The sequence below is a fragment of the Buteo buteo genome, chromosome 7 (genome assembly GCF_964188355.1).
Source record: "Buteo buteo chromosome 7, bButBut1.hap1.1, whole genome shotgun sequence".
Taxonomy (NCBI): domain Eukaryota; kingdom Metazoa; phylum Chordata; class Aves; order Accipitriformes; family Accipitridae; genus Buteo; species Buteo buteo.
This window is the reverse complement of record NC_134177.1, coordinates 14,328,163-14,350,047: the sequence shown is the minus strand read 5'-3', so window position 1 is coordinate 14,350,047 and position 21,885 is coordinate 14,328,163. Positions and strand designations below refer to the sequence as shown.

Below are 21,885 nucleotides of genomic sequence, written 5' to 3'. Positions count from 1 at the left end.
AATAAAAGCCAAAGTGCTAGAAGCCAAAACTGTCATTGTAATGCGAGCTCTATTTTGATAGTGTGCTATTACATCGTATAAGAGGTTGAACATGCGTAAGAATATCTTGGTTGGTAATTATCTGATTTGTGATATGTAGCTAATGTATATTTGTTGTTCTGCCGTACATTATGCAGCAGCAATTCATTTCTAAACAACATTAACTGGCAATATAGCAGTTCAGTGCAGAAATTACAGGCATAAACATAAGTTTTACTTAGGCTGGATAGTAGCTAAGTTGAGAAACCAGCAATCCTGGTCAGGGGAGATCTTCTGGGGTGAAAAGCTGAGGGTATGTCTCTCCCTAACTCACCCTGCCACCAGAATACTCCCTGCCAGATGATACTGGGTATCCCCAAAGTATCCGGCAAGCAGAAAAGACACATGCAGACAGATGTGGGTACCAGCTGGCCGGTGGACCCCACACGTGGGAGCTGACAGCTTCCCTATTCTGGAATAAGTTTGTGGAAAGTCATGTCTCTGCAGACTGCACCAATCGATAGCAAAGATCTGCAGGAGTTGCTTTCAAATTAGATAAGCTTTGGAGCTGATGTCTGAATGATAGTAACAATATAAACACTTGACTGAATGCCCTCCTGTCATTGCATCCCTAACAACACTTACATAAGACCATTTGTATTTTATGTGATCTTATTTTCTTTCGCTTTATTTAACGACACCACTAAATAAAAACACTCAATAATTGCTGTTGCTTACTTTAATTCATCAATTAAATGAGTAAGGCTATTAGGATAGCTATATTTTAAGAAGGAACAATTAGCAAAGGTTAAAGGGACAGCGCTTATTAAAAAAACCTACTGAGTGCGCATCAAATGTCTTCCCATTCTTAGTGCATTAAAAAGGGATTTTTTTGAAGACCAAAAGTATTGGTGCTACAGATGAGGGAGAGGGTCTCTTGGCTCATGTTATTGCAGGCTGTGTCACACTGTCTTTTCACAAATGCCTGCAAAAATCCTCACTGGAAAGAAGGGAGCAGAATGACAGCAGAGATGTGCCCGCTGGTCCTATTGGAAGTGTCTTACTCCTCTGATCGCTAGAAACCATGTCTAATTTCTAGTCTAAATTTATTCTTGGCCAGTTTCTACCCGTTTGCTCTTGTGCCAGCATTGTCCTTCAGCTTATCTGTCCTTTGGCTGCTGTAATTTATGCCCTGTTTACATTTCTTTCTGCCTGGGCAATGAAGATCTATGAAACATGTCCATTCTGCTTTAGTTTGTAGCCAGTTTCACTTTCTTGATTGCTCCAGTGCCAGGGTTTCAAGCAATACAAAGCAGCATCCTTTGTTTTAAAAAGAAAAACTTTCATTCAAGCTGTACAATATTGTGGGTGTATTTTCTGTTTGATTGAAGGTTTATGAATGCTCCTTTTTTTTAATTTTTTTTTTTCCTCACAAAATTGAGAAGCCGGGCCAAATTCAAGCTGACAGAGTCCATGTGAAATAGTTAAATAAATAACAACAGAAAGAAGACTTTTCAGACTCTACATTTTGCCAGGGGTCAAGAAAGAAAAGTGAGAGGATTGCATTAGCTGCTGGAGCTATCCAAGTGCACATAATAAGGCTGGGAGTAGCATGTAACCTTTTCTAGAACAAATGCCTGGTGCCTGCCTCCTTACGTCAACTTTTTTTTGAAGGGGAACTTCGCAGGAATCAGTCTGGCATGTTTAATTGGGGCGAGAGCTGGTTCATGCTGCACAGGGCTCTCTTGCATACCCCACGTTCAGCACAGAGCATCGGTAGTGCAAGGGGCTGAGACTGGAGCTTGCAGGGGGATCCCTGGAGCACCGGTGAGAGCTGGAAGTCTGGTTCATTTGTGTCCATTTTGATAATCCTAGCCCATGTTTTTTGGCTCATGACAGTTAAGACTTGCTGATGAATAAGCAAGGACCTGAAAGTTGTTGAAGGTAATGAAGTGTCTATGAAATATACTCCTTCACAAGGACATGTTTGTGTTGCATATGCTCCTTTTACTGCTACTGTCTTCAAGCTTCTTTACCTGCATTTTTAATAAGGAGGCAGACACTGCCCTGGTAGCTACAGATCTTCACACTTAATTTCCTAAGTGCCTGAGTTTGTCATGAGGAAGTTGCTGCAGACTTAAAAGTAGTTCTATTTCTCAGTCACTTCATTGTCAAATCAGTCTTGTCATGTGAGGGCACCTTCTTGTGCTCCACATTTTACAGCATTTGAGGTGGGCTAGAGTGGGTATTAGAGGCACTGGTTTCTAGAAGTATCTGCTACAATCAACTGAAGAAATACTATATTTGCCTCTTAGCACTGGGAAAGCATTCTTTAACAAACAGAAGGATCCCCAAAACCAAGCAAATGGGAGACAAAGCTTGCATGAGGCTTATGAAAACAAGTCAGGGAAGACAGAGAGAGCATCCTTAGAGCCGGGTCACAACTAACCTGCCCACGCCACTAACAGGAGGCATAAGCCAACCCTCCTCCAGGCTGGAACTGCCCAGCACATTTTGCTTCACTTCCTTTGGGTGGGGAAGTTTTCCAGGAATTCAGGGCCTCTGGGGCTGCTGAAGACAGAGACACCAGCAGGACCCACCTCTGCTGAGGAGCAGGGACCTTGAGAGCTAGGTGGCTTCATAAAAATAATTTTGTGCATCCTTTTCCCTGGTGCAGAGGATCTGAGACTGTGAGAGTATCAGGATTTCAGCCCCTTTGTTGCCCTGGCCCTCTTTCAACTCTGAAGGATGCTCTTTGGGCAGAAAATCCTAACATGCCTCTGCAGCTAATGGATAGCCGGTCATCTCTGTGTGGAGTGCTGATGATCTCCATTGCCGTATTGCCACCTGTACCCAGCACAAAGCCATGTTCTCCTTAAATACTGACAAAAATGTCTCTTCAGAAGCCTCCCAATAATTACTCAAGTACCCACTTAAGTGGCTTTTAATTTAGGCTCCCCACCCGCATACGCGTACATTTTGCAATTGCCAAGCACAGCTAGTCTTATGTATAAGCTTCTGCCAAAAGAAAATGCAAATAACTTGCCCCCTGGTTTATACTACCTTGCATGAAGTATGGTGAGCCCATAGCATCTCAGAAGATGGTATTTCCAACAGGCTAGAGCAGAGGCATTCAATCATGATGAAAGATGAAAGCTCTTATTGTGAGTTTCCCTACATCCGACAACACTTGGCAACACTACAGCATCTTTTGTTGGAGTGCTACTGGCTGCCTTGCCAGCTCGTCTCATTACCGGAGGCTGCCCCTTGCTCCTGCGCTGGGGCAGGAGTGTCGCACAGCAGACAGCTGCCCCAGGAGTGCCCATGGGCTCCTGCAAATGCTGTGGGGCAGGTGGTAAGGATAAGCCATGGCCATCGTGCTGGGAGCCACAGGAGGCGCAGCTGACACTGTGCCTGGGGCGGTGGGGAGGGAACATTCCCAACTTTGCAGCATTCTTTATGGTGGTGGAAAGGGAAACTCATGGGAACCTGCCCTCTCATCCTGAAGGACCCAGCTGCATTCAAAAGGGAAGACTTTAGGACATGACTTTGGTGGGTAAGCAGTGTCTCTTGCCTGTTTCTCCATGCCTGATAGAAGGCATTGCACTCTCTGCTTATTTCTACTGTTTTACTGGGGTAGTCTCTGGACGCCAGGTTTAATCAATGACTTGCTTGTAGCAGGCTCCAATAGCCCTTTAACTGAATCATGGGTTTTTTGTGTTACATCATGGAATAAGACCAAAGAGATGCTAACTCTTTCCCTGAAGTGGGAAAAGAAACATGCATATGAAGGGGGAGGACAGGCAAGCATGACCAGAGAGGAGGAGAGAAATCACACTGTACAGGAATTCCTTGTCCAAGACAGGAGCTGTAGGAAGGACATGAATAAAGGATGCGAGGAAACAGCGTTGCCCATGTCCAAAAACTATTCTTGGAAAGCCCCAGAAGAGCCCTACAAAGTTGCTAGAGCAGCTATTGCAGCTTCTGCTTTAAGCATTTCTGGAGTTCAGCAGCCTGAGGGCAGAAAAGGCTAAAACTGTAATTCATGTCAGAAAGTTACATATGAGTGATACAGGGTGGGAGGCTGTGATGGATACTTGCAGAAGGAGCAGCCAAACAATCGGTAGTGGTGCCTTTTTCCCTTGAAAAATGCCATTTTATGAAAACTGTGGGAGGGAGAAAGGAAATAGTCATTTCAGAAGAGCCTGTTGCACAGGGATTTAAAGACCCAGTTTCATGCCGCTGCTCTGCCTAGTACAAAAGCAGAGGCTTGAGTCGTGGTCTTGAAAGTTGGTGAGACTGCCAGTTCTACCACAGCATTGTGCTTTCTTGCTCTTCTGGTATTTCATCATGAGCTCCAAAAGGTCTCATTTTTATTCCTTGTGGGGAAGAAACATAACTTTGAACCCAAGATTTTCTGCAAAGTGGATTTCTCTTCATATTAGCTCTAATACTGACTGATGCCGGGTGAGTCTCAGAAGTGAGACGGAAGGGACTATTTGTGATTGTGCAGTCTGGTCTCCTGCTTCACTCAAGTCAGGACTGCACAGAGCGAGCCCATTAAGTCCTTTGTGGCAGGCATATCAATAGGGCAAGAAACTTCTAGATAAGTGGGATTTGGACTAGATGTTAGGAAGAGCCTTTCTTACCTGAGGGTGGTGCAGAGCCACATTCTGTAGGGAGCTGTGGGATTTCCACTGCTGCAGGTCCCGAAGCAGCAATCGGACCAACCTTGTCAGCGATGATGAAGGTACTGCTGGCACAGTACAGGGGTGACCTCTCCAGGGTCCTTTGTACCCTGTGCGCTATGATATCAGTTCATCTATTTTTGAAAGAAGTTGGCTCTTAGGGTGAAATGATAGAGAATCCATCACAACTCTTGCCATATCATTCTCTTGATGAATTACCTTTGCTATTAGCAATAAACATGAGCCCTGCCTTGACTCATAGCCTCCAGATCTCATTCTGACTTTGCTGGATTGAAAGAGCCCCTCCTTTCAAAAATGTTCTCACTGAGAGGTGAGAGATTTATCAGTCAGGGCCAAATCTTCTCTGTCATTCTCTTGGATACAAAGGATCTCAACCATTTTTCCTCTGTGGCCAGATTTTCAGCAACAGCAAACTATCGGTGGTCACAGTATTAACAGGCTAAATACAACTGAGTACCAAGAGCATTTTCACAGGGTGGCCCCATGTGAATCCCCTGTAGATGTGCTTATTACTGCAACAAAGAGACTGAACTGCTCGAGTCTCTCACTATACCCGTATTCTTTGTAGCCCTCAGACCCTCTTGAAGCTATGTTCTGATCCCTGCCACTTCTGAAGTGTAGCAACCAGACTTTGTGGCTTTCATGATACTGGTGTTTACTGCACTGGGTACAAATGTGACAGAGCATTTCTGCTTCTGCTCCCTATTGCTCCACACGTGCACCCATGGGCTTGGGCTCTCCTAGATGCAGTGCTGTGGAGAAAGCTGCTGTTCAGCTCGCGCTCTCTCTCATGGGTCTCAATTCCCAGTCACTGCTTTCCAGGAAAAAAGAGAAGTGCCCACTCTTGAAGTAATACAGACTGCACAACTTATCCCCAGAGGTTTGATCTGGCTGCATTAAAATGAAACTTGTTTCTATGAACTCAGATGCCACGTCAGTTCAGTTTAGTCTCTTCACCAGACCTGCTGTGATCATTAATTACTACTGCATTAGTCTTTGTATCCTTGGCAAACTTAGATTTGCTTCCAGGCCACTGATACCTTTATTGGTGTCTGGATTGCAGTAGCTGTGAGAGTCTGGGGAGAGAGGATATGGGATTACATTTTACTGGGGAGATAGAAGAGCTGATTTATTGCTGGGGAGGGAAATAAATTACAATGCCAAGAGGTGTGTTTGGAGGCCAGGGGTATGTGGGGGAAGTGATGTATTAACTCAGATCCTTTTTACCCAGCACTTCAGGTCAGCGGGGGATGAAGGAGTCTTCAAACCTTTTCCTAGCTGTATGACAGCTGTAATCTCATATTTACATTTAGTGTTGAGTATGCCCTTGTAGTATGCGGGAGAAATAAGCAGGTTTGGTTAAATAAGATGCAGTCTGGATGCATGTAACTTCAGAGGCGTCCTGAGGGCAGGATTAATGTCCCAGCACTCCTGTTCTGCAGAGCTTGATGGCAGTGGGACTACCAGGTTTTGTCAGAGTCACTGCATTGCCTGTGAGCTCTCCGAACTCCAAGGAGCCTTTGCTGAGTGACAGAGCAATGGGCTGCTCCTTTGAAGCATTGCTGTTCTGACCCAGCAGTATTTGAGATACGATCTGGCTCAGGCTGCAAATGCTGGGCTTCTTAGGGATTTGGAGGCTTGATGAAGGGATGAGCAAAGTTTGGGGTCAGGGAACTTTCCAAGGCCTCTTTAGGTCTGGCAGAATCCATTATGTGCAGATAGATTTCTGGGTCTGGAGGGAGTTTGTTATTTCTCCTTGACAGCTTCTCTCCCTTCCTCCCCTCTTGGCCTATGCTAGTGCAACACACGTGCATTAAGGAGGGTGAATGTCTCCAATCTCCAAGCCTTGACTTGCTGTGGAGCAGACAGTCCCACAGCCCTGCTGGAGGAATGCGATAGGGGTTTCATTCTCCCACTCTTCTTTTTATCATTCTCAATCACATAATCGGGCTGGTTTGCCTCACCCAAGATCTAATCAGGAAGGATCTGTTTGACTTTCAGCAAAGTCAGCTTGATGGAAACTTTAAATTTTTGGGGCTTTTCCTGACACGCTTGAAAATGGTTTTCGTTGGAATCAGTGTCTGGCTGCATAGTTACAACGTGACGAGGTTTCACAGCTTGAGCAGCTTTCCTTCCTCCCAGGGAGGGGGAAGAAGCATGGGCAACCCATTAGCCAAGGGGTTTGGAGGCCCTGGGCCTGAAACTGCACTGTGGGGTCACACTCCCCTCTCCACCCAGACCACATCACCTTCAGGCAGGTGAGGTGTAAAGCCAGACACAACTAGGTTCAATGTCCATGGGAATTGGGCACCTCTGGCATTATTGAAACTAGGCCAAAACGGGCTACAGGCTGTCATCAAATGGGATTCAAAGAGAACGATGGGGATGGCTGACCTGCCCTAGGGAGGAGAAGGTTGTAGTCGTCCTCTTGTTCATGACAGTGCCACTACCTTGAGGTCTGAGGACTAGGTCTCTGCTTCAGACAAGAGAAGGGCACAATGTGTGTGTATTCAGTCTCAGGCTCACGACTGGGGTTGTTCTATGGTGGCTATTTCACCTATTTCAGCCTCAAGCTCCTGCTCCGCATTAAAAGCAAAAGGGATGTGGTCTTTTCCTCTTTCTCGCATGCCGTGAATGCAGATGTAAGACCTGGGATGAAATCTCAAGTCATGGCCTCCCTCCCCTTCCAGTTCTTTGCAGTTCCTGTGGCTTAGGGCTATTAGATGGGTTGCCATGGCTGAAAAACTCCCTAAGGGGTGGATGGAGGGAGTTTCTGGATGTTCTTGAGAAGCCCAGTGAGGAAGAGGAGGTGGAGGAAAGGAGGTCTTTTAAAGGAAAGTCCTGTCTTTTAAAGTCAGCTATAGTACAAGCAAGAAGATACTTGAGGGTTTTTTTCTATGTGTTTACGTGGGCACTTTTAAGCCTGGAGCAGCTGCTTGGCTTTATGACCCTTGCTCAGGAAGAGAGGGCTCCTTGCCTTGCACAAGGTTATCAGCAAGCAGAGTACCAATCCTTTCATTGCTCCTTGATTGGAGACCTGTCAGTGAGGCCTCCTCCCTGCATTGCATTAACGACTGAAGTTCCACGTGGGCACTATCACTAGACAGGTATTTGCAGGCCCTTTCCCTTCAACTCCTGCCACTAATGAAGCCACAACTGAAGCACATCACTGCAAGGACAGCAGTTTTTCATGCCCTGATCCCCTTGGGGAAGGCAATGGCAGAATGGCTGATGAAAAGGACTGGTGGGATGGGGTGGTAACAGCAGCTTTGAGGTAAGCCCCATCTTGAACAAGCCCCAGGTCTTGCTCTGGCATGTGGGACAGGCACTGACCTGTCTGCAGGGAGCTCTCTCTTCATATGTGGGAACAGTTTCAGATGCCCCCTGCTACTACTCCTTTTCAGGCTTCATTTTGGGGAGACGACTTTTGCAGCAAGGCGTAGGTAGCAGAATCGACCCTAGACTGTGTACCTTCCTGCTGTTCCCAGCAGGTGCTTCCAGAACCCAGGAGACAAGTCTATTCAGCCATACAGGAGGCTTCTTGAAGAGAAATGCATCATGGCATTTTCATTCCTAGACAGCTACAGTTCCCTTCAGTGAAGCAAAGCTTTCTTGTGTTTCCGTGGCTCCACCTGGTATAGGCAACAAGTCACTGAGGAGAAATAAAATCTTCTGTTAAGTAGAAATCCTCTCTTAAAAAGGAAAAAATGTATGTGAACATATAAAATCCAAGCAGAATTATTTCTTTTTCTGGGCTCCAGTTGGTTTTGTTGTGTTGGTGCTGCTTGTGGCCCGGTTTCTGCAGCAGTAGTTTCATTCTGCAATCTGCATAACTGCTTACCTGCCACTTGCTTTAAGACACAGGCAAGCCCAACTTCTCCCCAGGCTAGAGCTGTTTTTAAAGACACCGGGTAGGCTAATGAATACTCCTCGTGATGAGTTGCAAATTTTGTTTTAATTGAATCTTTGAAGCCAGAAAAGGGAGTGAGGGGCCCATTAAATAAATTATTTTAATATAGCAATCAGATGATGCGGGCTCTTCTGTGTTTATTAAAAGGCCTAGTCAGCTCAGAGCTCAGCTGTGCGAGAAAAGCCCAGAAACCCAGCCAGTTTTCATACTCCGCTGCTGTTTTAGGGCCAGATCTCTCTCCCCGAACAGCATATTTTTAAGTGGCCATATGAATTCTGATTAGGCATCCAAACATAGATATAAAACCATGCATTGTAAACAGAATTACCCTGCACATAAAACGAGCAAAATACTGTAAGGTCTTTTCTTTATCAGGTTACCCAGGCATGTTTTTTTTTAAAAAAGTCCACCCACGCAGAGAGACTGGGGAATGCCAAAGCTGCATGAATTTTAATTATGCTAGACATGCAACAAGGGGCTACCTTGTAAAGAATAAAGTTAATAAAACATGGATATGGGCTTAATTCTGCTTAATAAGCAGCCCTGGCAATGCACATTTTAGATGTAATTTACACGGCGTGGAAATTGGGTACAATTCTTAAGAGGTGTCTGCATGCAGACTTTCAAACTCAACAGTGCTTTCCTATTGGAAGAGATTTGTTGCTATGCTGCTGTAAAATGGTGAATTAGGCCATTCATAATTATTGGCCAGAGATGGGCGTCTTTCTGTTCCCCATTCAACTACAGCAATATGCATATACATTTTAAAGGGGTATTAAATTTAAATCTTTTCCTCAACTTTCATGCATGCATTTTCAGTAGCTATGCAGATATAACAGAAAAAAACCTGCATACACTTCTATCTGTAGTTAGCTCTGTCTGTACAGAATTAGTAAAGCAGAGATATGCCTAATGACTGAATCTACAGAACATAGCCCATGGCTTTTGAAGGCTCTATGAAAAATAAACAGGATATTCTGTTAGCAACCCTGCGGGAATTATTGCACTTCACTAAGGAAAGATGCCAATAATCTCCGTTTTGACCTAGATAGATCGTTCTGTTTAGGAAGGTAAGGGAGTGCAATTCTAGATCTCTTCTCTGTTCAAGCCACCAGAGCCCTGAAATTCAGCCAGGCCTTCATTTTAAACCTCAGCACTGAGGACAGAAGAGTTTATTTATCAAGTGAACAAAACCTCAGAAATGACAGTGTCTTGAAATGTTTATGTTGGCCTCCTTCCATAGCGAGTGCCTAATGCATAGGCTCCTGTAGGCTTAGGGTGGGGTGGGGATATTTAATAAACACTGCGAGTCTGATTTTCCAACAGCCATGGGGAGTCTGACCCTCTGCCTGCTCCTGTGCACAGGATGCGGCCTTTCTCCGCAAACTGCAGGAGGAGCATTGGCATATCTCTCTAGCGTGATCAAAACACTGTCTTGCTTGTTCATTTTATGAATCGGTGCTATTCTCTCCTTCCCTCTTCATAGTGCGCACTGTGCAGCTTTCCAGACTGGGACTGGAGGTGAGGAGAGAGCCCAGGGTAGAAGACGCAGGGGAGAAAAATTGTCTTAATAAACATATAAGATAGAGATTATTTTATTTTATTAAATATAGCTAGATAAATATGTTAAAACAAAATTATGTGCCTTAAGGAAAAATGCCATTATTGGCCCAGTTTGATCAAAAAATTCAGCTTCCATTGGCGGCAACGAGGAATGCAGCCCCTGGATTCAACAGGGGCTAGTTGGTATGGAACGGATAGGCTGCACTACCCTCAAAGAGGAGTAGCTGACACAGATGAAAATGGGAGATGTTTTGAGCCCTGTTTACCCAAATGGAAGTTGAAGGAGAGAACTTCCAGTGGCAGAGACCAAAGCACATGGAGGCTTTTCTGTTTCACTTGGCAGCCCACCAAAGGTAACGTTTCACCTGCAAGAATGACAGTGCAGGAGCATGATGAGGTTGGCCTTCAATTCTCCAGCTCAAGACCGCTCTGGGCTTGCTTAGTGTTTATAAAAGCACGGGCTCTTCAGAAAATTATGTGAAGCTGGGGCATGATCCAGAGTGGTGCAGAGCAGATGCGCATGCCGGTGATGTCACCAGGAGTTCATGGCACTGGGCCTGCGTTCAGAACCAAACCCTGTGGACTCCTTGGCCATCTATAAATACAGGCAGACCTGCATGTTAACAAATGCAACATTATATTCAATTTCACAAGCTCTGCTTTAATTTAATTCCATCACTGCAGAAGCAGAGAGACCTGGGAGAAGCATTTCTTCTTAGAGTTGCAGCAGCTCTCTTTTTAGATTCACAAATCACCAGAAAAAAAAAAAATACTGTAACCAACTTTATCACTGATTAGGATCATTTTTAAGTGCAGAGCTGCTGCCTCTAGTTTACAGCTACACAAGAAAACAAATTAGTCACATGTCAAAATAACTGAAACTTATCTAATATGGGGAGGGGGATAAAATAGCATTCTTTCACCCCAGATTTGAAGACTACAGGCAAAAAAATATCTTTATATATATAGATGGAGAACCTCTTTCTCGGGCAGATAGCAGGTTTGCTCACATCCTTTGAAGATGAAGCTTTGGATAATTCACTGGCAGTTCAGACAGTGATTCTCTGATTGCAAACAGCTTTCTTTAGGCCATGCCTGTACCTTGTACTGCAGCATTCTTTGATGTCAAGTGTAATAATCCAGCAGAGAAAATTAAAATATGAAGCGTTTTAGTTACAGGAAAGGGAAGAAAAATCTTTATTGATTGGGACAGTGAAATCTGCTCAAAAAAGTTGGCAGCAGTTAAAAAGAGATCAACAGCCAAACATTTATATCTCCCAAATGGTTTTGAATATCTTTCTCCCCTGTTCTCTCCCGGAGAACCTGATTCCACCTTGTTTTGGCATGTGTAGGGATTAAGAGTGAAAATCAGGAAGTAATGCCAGAGTTTAGTTAATCTTTATGGACATAGTCGGTGGTTGTTTCAGTTGCCTTTTTTTCCAACCCATTAAAATAGTTTAGAGCTGAAGTTCTTGCAATGAAGTAGTTACAGATTATTTTGCTGAAGTTAGCAGTTCCCAGGGGGTGTCACAAACTGGTTTAAAGTGCCCTCTTCAGCTAAGCACATGATTCACCCCCACACCTTCAGGACCGGATTAGTCTTGTCCTGCCACTGGCACTGCCCAAAGCGTAGCTGGGCAGGTCTTCTCTTCCCAGCCGGGATCCCCCGTCCCCCCACCCTGACTGACCGCTCTATGCTCCCCCGAGTATCTTGCTCATCACCTCCTGCACATACACTCATTAGCTGTTATTTGAACCTGGAATCTGGGGAGCACCATTCTTATGGCAGCAACAGCAGCCACTTATCTGGATAAACAGGGATGTATATCTGCACCTTCAATTTTGTTGTGGCTGGGGGATACAAGGGAGCCCACCCAGCTCCTGCGGGCTGGCCCTAGCAGAGCAACCTGCTGATAATAAACCGGTGGTCTGCCTCGGACCGCTCTAACCAGAGGCAGCCCGGTCGTGCCCACCGCTGCAGCCGGCTTGCCCAGCCGACGCACCGACCCCCGACTCCCCCCCGCGGCAGCGCAGCCCGTGGGGTGCCGGGGGGCTCTCGCCCCGTCTCTGCTTGCACGGAGAAGCAAGGGAAAGCCACGGAGATGCCCGGCTGCTGCGGCTGGGTGCTCGGGCACCCCCAGCAACGGCCGAGGAGGTGGCCGGGGTGGCTGCACCCGAGCGGCGGGCGGCTCCCTCGGACCGGGGCCGGGCGGGGCTGCGGCTCCGGGGAAGCCCCCGGCTCCCCGCGGGGGCGGCGGGGCCGGCCCGGGGGCCGCCCGGTCGGAGGGGCAGAGCCGCCGCGGAAGCTGCAGTTGCCTCGCTCTGCCTGCGCGATGTTTCTCATCCAAACCTCGATCACGTAGGATTGCGTAGAGGAGGGCGAGCGGGAGCAAAGCTGCAATTCTCCCCCCAGCCCGGAGTCCAGGCTCCCGACCGGCACCGACCCGACCCGACCCGGCTCGGCCCGACCCGCCCGGCCCGGCCGCCGCGGGGCTGCGGGGCTCCCCGACGCCTTGGCAGCAGCCCCGCGCGGCGTGGGCGTCCGGGGGGGGCTTCCCCGGCCCCTCCCTCCCCTCTCCTCCCCCCAGCCTCGCCTCGGCCCCCCCCCCCCCCCTCCTCCCGGTTCCCGGGCCGGGCCGGAGGATGCGGGAGGGCGGCGGGCGCGGCTCGGCTCCTCCTCGCCCCGCCGCCGTCGGGCGGCACCGCGGAGCATCCTGAGCCCCGCACGGAGCAGCAGCAGCAGCAGCAGCAGCAGCAGCAGCAGCAGCAGCCGCACCCCCCCGCCCTCTTCCTCCTCCTCCTCCTCCCCGCCTCGCATCGCTCCTCCCGCCGCGGCAGCCGGGCCCGGGGCCGCCCCGGTGCCGAGAGCTCCGCGGCCTCCCGCCGGGCCGGACGATGTGGGTTGCTGCTGTCGGGGAGAGCCGCTGCCGGGGCAGAGGCGGCGAGCAGGGCTGGGGGAGCTGCGCCAGCCATGGCGCTGTGAGCCCGGGGCGCCGAGCTGCGGCGATGTGAGCCCGCACCCCGCGGCCGGGCCGCCTCTTTTTTTTTTTTTTTTTTTTTTTTAATTTAATTTTATCGTATCGCCTCTTTTTGGTTTGTTTGCCGGCCTGGTGCTTTTTTTCCCGTGGCTGCTTTTTCCTTCCCCTCCCGCCCTCTCTGAGAGCAGAGTGGGGAGGGGGGGAAAAGAGGAAGGAAGAGGAGGAGTGCCCAGAGAAATGCAGCGCGGCTCGCCCTGAGCCCGGCCGCGGGAGCGGAGCGGAGCCGCCTCCATGTGCGCGCCCTGCCGCGCCGCGCCTCGGAGCCACCGCGCTGGGGCCGGGGCTGGCCGCGGGCCGGGGGGGCTCTGACTCATCCCACGGCCCCTCGCCGGAGGGCGGCCGACGGGAGGAAGCGCCGCCGCCTGCGCCCGGGCGGAGCGGAGCGGCACCGCGCCGCAGGGACCCGCGGATCCTCCGCGCCCCCCCCCCAACCCCCCCACCACCCCACCTTTGGACACAGCTGCCGCCGGCGGACCTTTGCAAGCGGGGCAGCCGCCTCCCGGATTTACAAGCCCGACCGAGGGGGGGGGTCTCGCCGACGGCCGCCCGCGCCGGGATTTGCGCTCCCCGAGGGACAGACCCATGGGCGGCGGGGTCCGGCGGCCAGCCATGGTTGTTAGCCCGGGCGCCCTGCTCCGCCTGGCCGGCTGAGCCCTCCCCGGCGCCGGGACTCGGGGCTGCAGCGCGTTAAGCGGGGCGTCCCCGTCCCCCCGTCCCCGCGGGGCGCGGCGGCGGCTCGGCCCCAGCGCGCCCGGGCGGCGCCCCCCGGAGCGGAGCGGAGCGGCGCGGAGCGGCGCGGCGCGGGGGGGGGGGGCCCATGAGCGGCGATGGCAGCGGCTATCGCCAGCTCGTTGATCCGGCAGAAGCGGCAGGCGAGGGAGTCCAACAGCGACCGGGTGTCCGCCTCCAAGCGCCGCTCCAGCCCCAGCAAGGACGGGCGCTCCCTCTGCGAGAGGCACGTCCTGGGGGTCTTCAGCAAAGTGCGCTTCTGCAGCGGCAGGAAAAGGCCGGTGAGGAGGAGACCGGGTGAGTACGGCGGGCCGGGGTCGTGGGGACCTGCTCCGCGAGGTGGGGCGGCCTCGGACCCGCCGGGATGGCTGCCCCCGGGCCGGGGGGGTTGGGGGTGGGGGGGAGGCCGGCCCCGGGGCTCTCCCGGAGCCGCCGGGTACCCTCTGGGGACGGGCTTGCTCCGCGCTCAAGTTTCGCCCGGGTCCTGGTGGGTCTCGTCCCCGGGGCTGGTGGGATGGGTGGGCACCCACCTGCCGCCAGCATCCCTCCACCGCTGTCCGAAGCGTGGGCAAAGCGGGTGCTCCGGCAGGAGAGAGCCAGCGGCTTAATCTGTGCTAGCTTAACCCAGGATTGTATTTTTCCACCTCCCTGTAGATATGCTTTTTAAGCAGTCTCCTCTTATTTTCTGCATAGTGACAAGGAAATCGATAAACTGAGGATCAATTAGAATTGTGGCCATTTGATAACTAGATCCATCAAGTGCTACTTCACGAGCGGAGTTGCATAGGGAATTTCATGAGCTTAGACGGCTTTCTAGATGGCAGCTGCACGAGTGTTACACCTAATTCTGAGCTTGCAAGGACCTGGAAAGGCTTTTTAGGGCAGTCTTTTTTCCCCCCCCTTTCTTTCCTTTATCTTTTCGTGCGCGCGTGTGCTCAGTCTTGGTTCCTTGTGGAAAACTTCAGCCCTAATGTACGTGTTGCTCACATTTCCACAGTGAAGTCCCACCACCCACGGTTTCAGTTCTGAGCGGTGCTTTGTGCTCTCAGCTGTCCTTGGTAGGTGTGAAAATTCGGTACCTGGCAAGAGTAGGCCCTCTGTGATTTCTTAGTGGAATTATTATTTACTTCTTCCTATATTTTTTCACTGCTATAAATCAACACTAAGGTAAGAAAACAGGGATTGGTTTGAGAAGCTGCTGTGAACATGTACTTTTCTCAGGTGTCCCTTAGTATCATAGTTAAAAAAAGAATGATACTTGTTCACTCCACTCTTCGGGATGTACCATCAACCTGTGTCATCCTCCCATGTTTTCCATATACATTAGTATTTTGTTTGTTGATTAGTCTCTTCATGAAGCCCCTTCTCTGCATCTGAAGTCTGTCAGTCATGACTCTACAGCAAGGTGTCAGAGCTAGCAGAGGGCTGATCTTCTGTTCTGTAGATTGAGGTATGTGACCTGTACTCAAGTGAGGAACAAAAAGAAATAGGGGGAAAGCCTCTCACCATAGAAGGCCTCTTAGTGTTGTCAATAAAGGGGAAAGAATAATTACTCTGGATTGCTGTCGGCACTCCTGATTCACAGGCTGTGGGGCAGGGACTATATTTAGCTAGCAAAATCCTTCAAGACTTGCAATGCACAGGTTAGGATGTGAAAACCAGACTCTTTAACAGTCTGTTTTAAAGCAGTTAACCAAAAGAGGATGCAAAATATCTGAAATACACCATGACTTGAAATATTCAAAGGGAAAAAAGTTGCCTTTTTTTTTTTTTATCAAGTTATAATGAGTGTTCTCCTGCTGGACCATCCTATGTATTAGTTAACCTGTGAGCCCAGACCAAAAGATGGTTCTTGCCCAAAAAGTGTGGTCATTTTGTCTCAGGAATCACTCTTTGTGGGATAAAGAGTGGGACCTGGGAGTCTCACTGATGAAATATTTTCCCATTCCTCTTTCCTCCCCATCTCCATCTGCTATTGAATGAGGTCCCTCAAGGACTAAAAGAGCTGAGAAGTCTACACCTGTTACCTAGATTTCAAGATGCTTCATCTCATTAAAGTTTGAGTGACTTTTACAGCAGGGTGTGGTTGGTGAGGCTTTTCGTTGGTCCTACCACAGCACTCTCAGCTGCATAGGTCCAATTCTGCTTCCTCTGGACTCACTGAATGCCTGTGAAGAATCGATGAATTCTAAGAATTCCCTCAACTTGCGTGGACTTTCATGCTGAGGAAGCTGTTCAATAACTTAGAGACCAGAGTGCTTTAAGGAAGACTTTTTATTGTCTTAGAAGAAGGATCAATGCTACTCACTGCTGTAAAAATAGAGCTGTTCAGTCTTTAGAGCTGTGAGTCAATCACTCATAAACACTACTGTATTCATTTTATAACATTAAAGAAGTAGAGAAGTTAAGTTGCTTTGAAAAAAATTCAAGTGTCCTTTCCTATGCTAGGGACTGTGTCTGCTTTAGTTCCCTATATCCATCTTCTAAATAGAGATTTATTTCACTGGTACATCCTATTCCTGGACTCAGGTGTGCTGCTCAGAAGGCAGCATGCCACTGCGTTTGCTGCTACTTGGATTGTTTATTCAGGGAGTGTATTGTGCCCAGATAACTTATTCATTGCAGAGTCGCTCTTCTGCATAGAAAATGACATGCAAATGAATTGAAACTGGTTTAAAGAAATGTGCATACATTGTGCAGTGTCCCACAACCCCAGTGATTATGTGCACTTAATGATATGCTGGCTCAGTAGTTTGCAAGTCAGTGAAAGGAACGTGAAAACATCCATGTTCAAAAGGGGTACAATCTCATTTGGAAATGGTACAGTGCTAGGGGAACCGTCTGCCTTTTTAAACGTGACCTTTATGGCTATGGGGAGTAACTGTCAAAATACTTCACATTTACAGAGTGATTTTCATCTGTAGTACCCAACAAGCTCTACCAAATGGAGAGGATTCTTCCCATTTTACAGAAGGCGAGACCGAGGCACAGAGCAGTTACCTGACACACAAACCTAATTCCTGATGCTCCTTCTAGCGCTCTGGGCTTTCGGCCCCTCGCTGCCATTGAGCTTACAATGTGGCAGTGGTGGAGCTGTAGCAACTTGCACCATTACAGAAATATAACTCTGATGGTGGCTTATGTTCCCTTTGCTTTTGTAAAAGTAACCATGTGAGCTTACGTCAATTAAGTGTTTTTATTATGTGACTCAAACAGTGCTGTAACTAAAATATTCAGTAAAGATGTGCGTGAGTGGAGTTACATTGCACTGGTTGGCACCTTGTGCTCCACTTTGCAGCCTGTGCGAAGCGAGAGTGAAATAATCCTGCTCTTGTATGGGAAGGGAGAATTCGCACCCAGTAGCAGTTCAGGCTCACTTGGCGGTGGGCATGAGTAGTCACAGGTTTTGGCAAGCTATGGGAAACCAGGTCTGCGCAGGGACTTCTTGTATAATCAAAGCTATCAGCTCCTAGGGAAAACAGACTGCAGAAACACCTACTTTGTTGGTTGCAATAAGCACCATGTTGTAAAATGAGCACTTGTTTTATCTGCCTTTTCGGTGGGCAAAGGTAGCTCTCTCACAGGCGCGCTCTGTGTTCTTTTATATCTCTTGCATGTGTTTGGCTCTAAGATGACTTACCAGTTTAAGATAGGCCAAATAAGGACGCTGAGTGCTGTGGACTAAGCTGAAAATCTGGACACATGGGCTTAATCCCATTATCGTGAATTAATACAGGTCATTGGCCGCAATTGTGCAGGTGCCAAGCAAAATATGTTGATGTTGAACAGCACCTAAATTATATATTTTGCTCTGACCACAGTAACTTGGTAGAGGATTCAAAAGAAATTGCTGAATGGCACGGCTTTTTGGTGCAGGTTCAAGAGATGGATCCTTCATCAGAGAATGATAGATCCAAGAGATGAATGCAGAAGACTAGACAAAGCAGCTCTCTTTACGTGAATCCTCTGCCAACAAATGGTTGAACCAAGTAGCTTCATCCCCTTTGTGGCTGAATTAAAGCATCCAGGCACGTCCCTTCTTCAGCTCTTTGTAACAGGCTGGAAACCCTGGGCTGGTGGGTCCAGCTTGTTTGTGAAAGCTGTGGCCGTGGCTTCACTGACCGTGTGCTCAGGCAGAGCTCACCCTGGGGAGCTGCAGTGGAGGTGGCCTTCCATCATGCCATGGCCACTCAGTGGCAAAGCTGAGGAGTCTGGGGGCCTTGCACAGAGGGAAACAGGCTGGAGCATCAGGCACAGTATCTGTGGGGGGTGGTGGAAATTTTATCTCGGTGAAGCCCACTGAAAGGGTGACGTTACTTGGGGAAATCATATTTGAAGTCAGGCAGCTTTGGGTCAGGCTGTGCCAGGCACTGTGTAGCATCGTTTCTGTCCCTTCAGGCATTGCTTCTGTAGATGAGTTTCCAGCTCAGAATGCAGAGCTCAGTCTCAAACAGGTTTTTTACCCCAAGAAAAAGAAAAAAATTCCACATTGTTTTTTTTTTTTTCCCATCTGATATATTTTGTGCTCCTCCAGGGATAGGATGCTTTTCCTTAAGGAGATCTAAAGGCTTCTTCCAAAGTGAAGGAAATGGTTCGCACATAGAAAAAAAGCAGTAACTTAGAACATGTTTTCCCTTTGCGGTATTTCTCGTTTTGAATAATAAATGGAGATTTGGAATTTAAAATACACATATATAGATATTTTTGCAGCAGTATAAGTGAAATATAAGAGCAACTTTAGTTGAAGGACACAGAAGGACTTTGTTCATTCGGAGATTCATTTAAAACATTTGAGAAGTCTGTCATCTATGCAAGCTGTTAAATTCCCCGAGTTAAATCTTGAAGTCTTTTCTGATTTCATGCAGGGTGAAAATGATGATTGAAGCTCATGGTAAAAACCACCTTTTTAGCTCCCCGTTAAATTTGTCATAGCCCTTGCTTGCTTTTGTGGAGTGGTTCATCTCAGAACAGCTGTAATATCTACCTAACCTGTGGAATTTGTTCCCTCTGTTGCTGTCCTAATGGCCCTTCTGTTGCTGTAGTGTCCTAATGCCGGCTACATTATCTCAGCGCATAGCTGCCGTCTGCAGTAGGATTCAGGCTGGACGGCAGCACTTTTCCATCGCGTGTGTGTAGTATCTGGGTATGCACCCAGCCAAAGGGGGGGTCCATCACGTTCTTCTCCTGCTCCTCTGCAGGAGGTGCTGTGCCCTGTAAGGAGTGGCTGGAGGGAATGGAACTGCCTGGAAATCCTGGCATCGCCTTGCCAGCAAGAGCTGTTAGAAGTGCTCGCTGAGATGAGGGCATGTACGCCAGCCAAACGTGAGCCTAGATAACGTCAAGGGGAAGGGGCACAGCCTCAAGGGCATGTGTCCTCCTTGTTTGGGGCAGTCCATCGTCAGAGAGGTCTGCTGCTGGTGCTGTAAGCTCTTTCTGCACCCGCCAGTGCTAATGAACGCCAAAATAATCAGGAGGGGGGAAAAGGCTCCCTCCTGCTCATGACAGCTTGGCAGATGGGTTTCATTTTATCAAATTGTTCCCCGGGGGTGGTATCGCACACGTTCGTGACTTGCAGATGTGGTGACTGTCACGGTGTGTGTCTGTGCTCGGTTACTGGCGGGGGGGTCAGATAGCAACCCTGAGCTCTCCGGCTCAGAAATCTGGGGAAGAACTGCAGGCTCCCGGCTTACTCCAGAGCGTGGAAAACTCAGCTGCCAGCCTGCTTCACAACACAGCTTGCGGGTGAGCATGTGAGTCAGTAAGCCACTTTGTACTAGTTCTGGACTGGATATGGTTGATGCCAAGAAAATCCGTGGAAGTCATCCAAGCTCCTAGAGGGATGGATATCTTCTCTCCCCATGGCCTCAGGGGTAGCTGTGCTTGTGAGAGCAGTGAAAATCGTTAGCCGGCAGAGGAGGTTCACCATTAGAGCAATACAAATGATTGATTCCTCCGTCACCAGCCAAATGGAAAAGTCAGGGCGAAAAAGAGGTTCATGAGTGATTATTTTCCCTCCCCATAAAATAAAAGATCCATATAAATCAGTTTATCATTGAATGATATAACTGGGGTTTTTTTTGGAAAAAAAAAAAGTGCAATTTCATTTGGAGGATTTTTATATGTGTATTTTTCTTTAACTTTCAGGTATACTTCTAAATGAAATGTTGCTTTGAAATAAAAAGCCAAAAGTTTGGGTTCCAAAAATACCAAAATGAAGACAAAATTTTCTTCCTTCCTTCCTTGCTTTGATGAATTCAGCATGAATTTAGAATAATTTCAGTAGACCAGATACTGCATATTTTAACAGATAAGATATCTATTAGAAAAAAAATTCAACAGCTTGACTCGGGCAGCATGGAGAGCAGAGCTGCCACGGGAGCTGAAGAGATTGTAAGAATCTTACTCCTGTGACAGACAAACATGATCATGAGTCTCACTATGTTGAGGAGCAAGTGCAAACTCACTTGGGCTTATCTTCTTTCCTTCTTTCCCCTCCCCAAATGGGCACACCGTGAACTGCCAGATAGCACAGTGGCCAGGTAGACATTTATTCCATCCCTCTGGCATTTGTTCCATTTGATCCATCCCTCTGAACAGTCATGTGCACATTATTTCTGGGAGTTTCCTACTCCTGCACAGGTGAAGCCAAGCTGTGATTTATTATTATTAAAATCAAAGCAAGAATTTTAACTAGCAAAACATGTAAGAGATTTACATCCCTTTCACATTTGCAAGCTCCATGGCTTGGCAGAAGGTGACCAAGAGTACAGAACAGAGCCAGTCAGGGAAAGCAGATCCAAAGAGCTAACCTTTAAATACATGTACATTTTCATATGCTCCATGTGCTGTCGTAGCATCATTGCCATGGCTGCATTATTGTTGTGCCTTAATCTTGGAAGTCTCTTGTGAAGTGACCTGTAGCAAAATCACGTAGCCTGTACCTAGGCTGCACACACTGCAGTCTGTCAGGGAATCATACCTTTATACTCTGTTCTCCTGTTTAATACTTGGTTTGTCTCTATTCCCTAGCTAACACAGTATTCTTTGTATTAATACATTATCCTTTCTAAGCATAAAGCAAACTACTACATCTGTTGTTTTACCTTTGCCCTGTTCTGACACGTAGCAGAATCCTGAAATAACTTGGCCTTTCCAGAGGCTGGTTTTACTTTGCATCTCTATTAAAAGCTGTAGTAGAGCCACGGACACACTTTGTGCCCCTCACCCAGCGAACACCACTGGCAGGGGCTCCTGGAATAAATAATTTTAAAGCAGGGGTTGTGCTTTGAGGGGAGTCAACGTGGACACTGAATTTTTGCAGCATGGTAGCAGGGCTGTAGGGCTACAGCTTCCTGAATGTACTGTCTCTGAAAATAGCAGCTACGACACATTTTCAAAATGGTAAACCAGAAGGCAGCTTTCTAGAGAGCTGTGGAACATGACTGTGGTATTCACTGTTCAGGCAGACCACTCCAGCTTTTCCAGCCCCCACGCTGCAGCATAGACAAATAACTGTGCGCTTGTTCCAAGCGCTGAATTGGGGCTCTCTGAAACCCCGATGGAGCTTATGTGGCTGCTGAGAAAATTCAGATGGATGTGCCCTCACACCTGTCAGACACCTCTGCTGTCCTGTGCTCATTCCAGGATGTCCTGGCTGAAGGTGACGGAGGGACAAAGCCACAGGCTTGGAGGCAGGGTCATGGCCTGAGCCCTCAGCCCTTCGTGTCCTCAGGGACGAGCTGCTGGCTGGTTCCTGGCGTGGTGGGGAAGGCTGGCTCCGTGCAGTGGCCGTGGGCATTTCTGTTCTCTGCCCTTTCCCCATGCTGTGGGCTGGGCTGCGAGATGAGGGTTAATGCTGGAAACAGCATTATCACCAAATGGGGCTTTGCAGCTCTGTCCCGGCATCCGCTCTGTGGCT

General features: G+C 48.3%; 1 protein-coding gene across 2 annotated transcripts in view; it reads left to right on the top strand.

Annotated features, from left to right (window-relative positions):
• Window positions 1-21,885, top strand: part of FGF12 (fibroblast growth factor 12) — a 236,912-nt gene that overhangs the window by 118,336 nt on the left and 96,691 nt on the right. The window contains exon 1 of one of the 2 annotated variants that reach the window (XM_075033243.1): window positions 13,819-14,264. The exons of the other annotated variant lie outside the window; for it this stretch is intronic. Coding sequence (XP_074889344.1) covers window positions 14,066-14,264 — 199 coding nt within the window. The 5' untranslated portion in view covers window positions 13,819-14,065. Of the gene's footprint in view, window positions 1-13,818; window positions 14,265-21,885 lie in introns of those variants that run through there. 2 annotated transcript variants of the gene reach the window in all.